This window comes from Parus major, chromosome 2 (genome assembly GCF_001522545.3).
Source record: "Parus major isolate Abel chromosome 2, Parus_major1.1, whole genome shotgun sequence".
NCBI classification, from domain to species: domain Eukaryota; kingdom Metazoa; phylum Chordata; class Aves; order Passeriformes; family Paridae; genus Parus; species Parus major.
The window spans coordinates 127,989,859-127,996,992 of NC_031769.1; the positions used below are offsets into that span (position 1 = coordinate 127,989,859).

At 39.2% G+C, this 7,134-nt stretch overlaps 1 protein-coding gene across 1 annotated transcript in view; it reads left to right on the forward strand.

The window, feature by feature from the left end:
* Positions 1-3,624, forward strand: part of LOC107216153 (neural-cadherin-like) — a 53,651-nt gene extending 50,027 nt beyond the window's left edge. The window contains exons 31-33 of the mRNA XM_019005858.2: positions 1,008-1,261; positions 2,162-2,316; positions 2,741-3,624. Coding sequence (XP_018861403.2) covers positions 1,008-1,261; positions 2,162-2,316; positions 2,741-3,142 — 811 coding nt within the window. The 3' untranslated portion in view covers positions 3,143-3,624. The remainder of the gene's footprint in view (positions 1-1,007; positions 1,262-2,161; positions 2,317-2,740) is intronic.
* Positions 3,625-7,134: the final 3,510 nt, after the last annotated feature.

Sequence of the window (7,134 nt, forward strand, 5' to 3'; positions counted from 1 at the left end):
TATATAAAGATATCTATATTTATATATATATATATATGTATGTTGCAAATTCAATACATATTTACATATATTTCCTATAAAGAAGTTTAACTTAATTATAATTTGTATGAAATAATGAGACTTTCAAAATTAGATTGTCACAAAATTGGATTCTAAAATTGGCTTCCAGGGCCAGAGCCAAAGCCCAACAGCTGTTATCCTACACAGTTAGTTTCTTGGAGAAGATCCACTATTTAAAGAAAAATTTCAAAATATTTATTAAAATATGCAAATCAAAATACAGGCATTCCTGTTTAAAAAACCCAAACATCAATACATGCAGGACTGAGAGGAGGAGTCACTTGAATTCTTGGCAAAATTTGGCATATCTGAAGTCTGGTGATTCTTTGCTAGAAGAGGCTGTGAAATGGTTTTAAGTGTGCCTGGGGACACTCGATTCTTTAGACTGCTTCTGAAAGAACAATATGAAGTCTCTGCCATTTTTTCAGTAGAATTTCTTCTTTGGATTGCAGAAAGAAAGTCTTTGACCTTACACCATACCTCCAGGGCCTCTCCAATTACACACAGAAGAAATCAATCCTAAAAGACAGGATAAGTCATTCTGAGGAGGTCAATGACATTTCTCCCCAGGATCCAAAGGAACATTACTAAACTTATACCACGTGTTTGCTAGCTCTTTTCCTATTGATCTTTTAGGGACTTGGATTAGAACATGGATGTAGAAAAAGGGTTAGTCAGAAAGTGATGGCTCCCTCTTTTAAGGAAAGAGTGAAGCTCTTCTGCATATCTTCTGGATCAGGAAATCAGAACACGTGTTCATGTTTTCATAAGTCTACTAGCTCACTAAGTTAAACTTTCCATGTATCTCAAACTTTCAATGTGGATTTGTGGTTTGCTTGAAAATAATTAAACTTAACTTTAAAGAAACAGTACCAAACTTTGCACAAAACAACACAGTTCCAGATGCTTTGCTTGCCTATAAGATATCATCTGCTTTGGTTGTTCAGGTGCCCAGCTGGGAAAGTAGAAGTGACTGACACCCTTACAGGGCTCAGACACTGTATCTCATCCCCTTGTGGACACTGGACCTGTAGAAACGGAGGTACCTGTGTGGCTCAATCCCAAGACAAGACTATCTGCCAGTGCCCTGAAGGTTACAAGGGAAGATGGTGTGAAATTAGCCAGGTGAAGGCTGCAAGACCTGTTGGACTAAGCTCTGGCTCTATTCTGGCAATCAGCATGTGCCTCCTTGTCTTCCTAGGTAGGAGATCATGTAACTTTTTTCCTTATTCTTAATCTTGTACTTTGTTCCACTAAATTAAGTCTCCTTTACCTTTGAGTGTTGTGATCAGTGTTTCACCTTTTCTGGAGATCACTGTTTGAGGATGCTAAGAGATAGACAACAGCACATAGTTACAGTTTACTTGCTTTGAAGACAGTTCAAGCAAAGATAGGATTTTCTCTTCCAGAGTCACTTACTTTCAATCCTTCTTAAGTAAGAGCTTTCCATCTTTGTGTGCAACTCTGTGTGCAGCCACATCCATTTGACACTCCCATCTGTCCTGAGCCCTTACATCTGTAGTAGGTAGGACCTACAGCTACAAATGCTCTTCACATATTATGAAGAAAGAGATATTCTAGAAAGTTCATGGCCTTAAAAGGCAAGCCTCATTAAAAGTGTGGGCAGAAAGAGATGTTTAGTGTGTCCTTTTGCAGCTGCACTTTGGTTGAAAAATCAATAACACAATAAAAATGTGTTGATGTTGATAAACTACGTACACATCTCATAACAGCAAAGACTCCATTATTATATTACACTTGTAACCTTCATTAAAACAGTGGTTTACTTACTTTGGGTATCTTATTTACTCAGGATTGGTGAAAGGCCAGAGATTGGCCAAAATGCCTTCTATTTAAATGGATTCCTTTAGGTAAGTAAAATACCCTTTTAATGAAGCTTATGATGTAATATACATAGATTATTCTTTACATTCATGAATTTAAGTTGTTTATGTTTTAACAATACTCATTTCTTACCTGCAAATTTAGTTGTCAAATTAAGAGTTGATTTAATATCTCAGGAATCATATAACTACTAGTTTATCATGCAACATACTTTTTCATATGACATATAACAAATATGTGTCTTTATTTCTTCCAGCACTCTTGGTTTCCTACACAGTGTGGAGTCAGTGGGGAAGTTCAGGGTTTCGGAAAGGAGGAATTTACCACATTCCTGAAGAGCGCGAAAGCTGGGAGGATGTTAGAGAAAATGTCTTCAATTATAATGAAGAAGGAGGTGGAGAACGTGATCAGGTATGATGCAGCTTCAATCCAGCTTTGAAAATCCAACCTCTCCTCACTTTCCCACTTTTAGTCAACTTATTATCAAATTGGCTTTTTTCGGTTTTGTTTTTTTTTTTCTTTTTTTTTAACCTGAAATCCTCTTAAGTGGCAGGCTTGTATTTCAACCCAGTCTGTACCTTTAATGATGCTAGTCATGTGTACCCACCTTCAAGGGAGTTGCTCTGGACACACCATTGTTGCTTTAGCTGAAAACTGTTGTTACATGAAAGGATATGCCATGATCTGAATTTAGTCCTCTGAACTAGGCACTCTCTTTAACTTATATAAAACTCACAGAATTCAGTCTTGTGTCGCCTTGTGTTATAAAACATTTTTTGAATCAGTTTCCTTTTGAGTTGTTTCTCTCTAATATTTGCATTCTCTTTGTTTCCAGAATGCTTATGATATAGATGAACTGAAGAAACCTCTCCATAAAATTCCCCACTCCTCCTTGCGAGCAGCTGCTCCACACTCCAGGACACCAACTGGCTCAAAAAGAGACTCTCTCCCAAAACATGCACATCAAAAGCAAGCAATATCAGCTGTTACCAGCATCCCAGACTTCAAGGAATATGTTTCTCAAATCATACGGGATGCAGACAATGATCTAAAGAGTCTTCCAGCTGACACTATTCATTTTTACTGCTTGGAAGGGCAATGCTCTCTAGCAGGGAGCCTTAGCTCATTAGATTCCATCAGTGAGGATGAAGATCTAAATTATGATTGCCTCCAAGAGTGGGGGTCAAAGTTTGAGAAGCTTAAAGAACTCTATGTGGTCTCAAATGAAAATCTGTAACCAGATTTAAAGGAACTTGACAAATTGTCATGACATATGGACACTACTTTTAAAAATGCCCTTTTTTATATATATATATAAGTTACACCAAGTAACTTAACTGATGCAAATTTTTTAGTTACAATAGCATGATATACTCACTTTTCCCAGGAGTGATTATCTGAATGATCTTTTTATATGCACTGTACAAAGTTATTTCATTATATAAGTGCAAAGACTTTTAAAGCATGAATTTTCTTGAAAACTTTGGAATGTAGGTTATCTATAGAATAGTATCATAATATCCTTTTTTTATTTGTGTAGACCACAGTGACTTAATAGAATTATCCTGGATGCAAGAACTTGAATTATTTTCTCCCTAGTATTAATATGAAACCTATCAGATGGGTAACAATGCATGGGGCATTCTTTTTTAAAATGGAATTAAACTTAGACTGTGAAATAATTATTGCCAATGTTAAATATAAAACCTTTACAATTTCTGGTTTTTTGTCAGCTTTTGTTTTATTCTCTTAAACTCTGCTCTTCCTTGACATGACACCTCACTCACTGTTACAGGCTGCCCAGCTCTGTGGGACTTTTTCTGTCTGACCCTTTTTCCAATTACCTGTACGAAAGGGAAAAGAGTAGCAAGATCCCATCTGTGAACATGACTTTGTGACAATTTTACACTCTCAAAGACAGTTGTGAAACCTGGAAAAAGTTTCTGTTCAGTAAACTTTTATGTCCAACTTTGCTTTTCTCATGGAACCCTTCTTCAAAGTGTGCAGCTGGAAAACAGAAGAGCTGATAGCAGGTGTGAAGACAAGCTAGAAGGGCATCCAGGCAAAAGTTGCAAATGAATTCTTTCAATCAGGACAGTCATTGTAAAAACTGGGATTCTCAAAACAGGGAATGGGAAACCTAGACTCTGCTCCTTTGCCTCCTCCTGCTCTCCAATAAATGACTGGTTTTAGTATGAAAAAAAGGCAATCAGAAGCATCTGAAATCTGATATTGACCTGAACACTCACTTCTGTGAGTGTGGTAAATCTTTCATGGGTTTTTTCATTTTTTCATGAAAAATGTCATGGGTAAATCGCTTTGTTCTTCCCATTTCTCTCTTAACCTCTCTGAAGTGTGGCAGCTCCCAATGCATGAGGTGATGTGTGAATGTTAGTAGGTGCTTACAGAGTGCTTGCAAGCTCTGAAGCACCAAGGGGTTTTTTAACTGTTTTCAACTCAGTGGGATTTTTTAATTACCATGATACTCAAATTTGTTTTTTATCAAAGTCTTGACACTTGCTTTGATTTATAATTAATGTTTTAAAATTAGGTCTTTCATCACTCTTCATCATTTTACTTGGCATACAGAATGCAAATGTAATTTAGTTTTGTACCTAGAAGGAGGATTTTGATACTATTATAACAAATAGTTTACATCAAAAAATGATTGAACAAAAGTACCATGTGACCTGAATAAAAAAAAATGCATTCATTTCATAAAATTATTTGTATCGATGATACTAAATTAGTAATATTTATTAGAAAGATATGAAGAACAAGTCAGCATGAGCCACTCCTTCATGCCAAAACCTCATATGGGCTGGGCACTGATCATTCTTACAAGTCATAAAAAAGAAATATGGTAGATATATTAACATATAGCCACATCTTGTTTAATGTAAAGTTTTCCTCCTTTCTAAAGATGTTTGTGTAGTGTGGTAAGAAACTACAACACTTCTTACTCCAAGGGACATTACATAAATTGTTGCTGCAAATGAAAACTGCTGAGCCACAGAACTTCAGTAATGTGTCTCTTCCAAGTGTTGAATTCTTACAACATTTCCATAAAGTGGATATATGTTCTTATTACTCTTTATTAAGATGCCTCTTCTGAACTTGGTATCAAGTAAAGCTTAGCTTAATTATTGGTAAACTGTCTCTTCCAAAAGAGACTAATTTCAACAATGTGCTACAAATCATGCTAACAGACGATTATCTCCCTGAGAGTTATTTTGTAATTCATATTCTGAAATTTAACATTTTACATATGGATGCATTAAACAATAACTCAGGAAAGCTGATGCAGTAATTAATTTTTTCCCTCAAATAACTGAACACACAGAGTAACATGCATGACAGAAGATAAATTGCAATAAACTCAGGACATGTAATGGACTTGTGTCCTCATGGAAGACTCTCCTTGGGTCAGTTACACAGAATACTTATAGCTGAGAGCTGCCCATGACAGCCCCAAGAGTCACACCATTTGCCTGAAAACATGGTCCAAATACTGCTTGAACTGTCAGGCTTGATACTGCAACCACTTCCCTGGGTGGCCCGTTCCACTGCCCAACCACCCCCTGGGAGAAAAACATTTCTAGTACTGCAATATTGTATGTAATCATATATCTACACTGCAAACCTCCTGTTCAACCTTTGTGAACTCTTCTCTTGGTAAAATATTAGAGAAACTCAGCCAATTACTGAAATAGATAAAAGTTTCTGCTGTTCATCCTGCCTCTCCCCAGGATATCTACATTTTAAGGACAGGGATACCTGAAAAGCTTCAGAACCAGACCCTAGCTAGTTGCAGTTGAGAGAGTGGCACAGTCAGACATGGACTATGCAAATGCTGACACCTTAATAATACTGGAAGTTGTTACTGCTGAAAGAGTAGCTCTTCTGCCACTTTATTCATAAGATGGACATGGAGCTGTTGGAGGAAGTCCAGAGGAAGGCCATGAAGTTGGTAAGAGGACAGGAGCATTCCCACTATGAAGACAGGCTGAGAAAGTCGGAGCTGTTCAGCCTGGAGAAGAGAAGGTTGTGTGGAGACCTCATAGCAGTCTCTCAGTATCTGAAGCAAGCCTACAGGAAAGCTGGAGAGGGATTTTTCGTCAGGAACTGTAGCGATAACACAAGGAAGAATGGGTACAAATGGAAAGAGGGGAAATGTAGGTTAAATATTAGGAAAAAATTCTTAACCGTGTACATAAAAGCCATGCTTTGAAAAGCTAATGTTCATAAAGAAGGCAGGAGTCCTGCAATTTTATTACAATAAAGGGAGAAATTCCACTAGGCCAGTTCCCCAAGGGGTCTCTTGAGGTTTTGGAGGATGCAGCCTCCTTTTATCCTAAACTCCTGACCGCATGTTGCCCTCTTCCTTTCCACACTGATGAGGTACCAGAAAGTACAGCCTTCCCAAACCACCTACCACATAATTCCCCCCAAAACACGTATCATCATTTTCCCCTGTAGTTTAGAAGTTCAGACTGTCTGGGTTCTGCAATAGACTTTGCACAGACCCATTTCTCCTAATACCCTATAGTTCAGGAATTCAAAATGTCTGGTCAAAACACTTGGGCTCTGTCAGAAATCTACGCAGCTTGATGTTCCTAGAAACTCATTTCTCCTAAATCTCCTAAATCATCTCCTCATTGAATCATTTGTAGACATTAGCACCCATTTTTCCTATCAGTTGTGAGGGTGGTGAAACAGTGGAACAGGTTGCCCAGGGAGGTTGTGGATGTCCCGACCTGGGAAGTGTTGAAGGCCAGGCTGGATGGGGCTCTGAGCAACCTGCTCCGGTGGGAGACATCTGTCTATGGCAGGAGTGGTTCGGTCTGGGCGATCCCGAAGGTCTATTCCAGCCCCTTCACATTCTGTGATTTAAATCTGCCTCCATCAAGGATCAAGGTCCTAGTTTCTTTACCCTTTGGCGAGGCAATAGGGTGTGCATGGGCAGGGGCGTGGAGGGTGAGCCATTTATTGGCCTGAGGGCACGCCCCGAGGGGACACGCGGTGGACGCAAAGACAGAGGGACGGCTGCAGGCGGTGGCATGGGATAGGCATAGAACTAGTGATTTCGGAAAGAAAACCACCGATTCCCTAAGGGATCCAAGGCGGCTGTGCCGCGAACCCGCGGCCCCTCGTCAAGGCTGCCCCACAGGCGCGGCGCTACCCGCGCCGCCGCGGGCGGGGCCCTGCTCGGGCCGCCTCCGAGGGGCG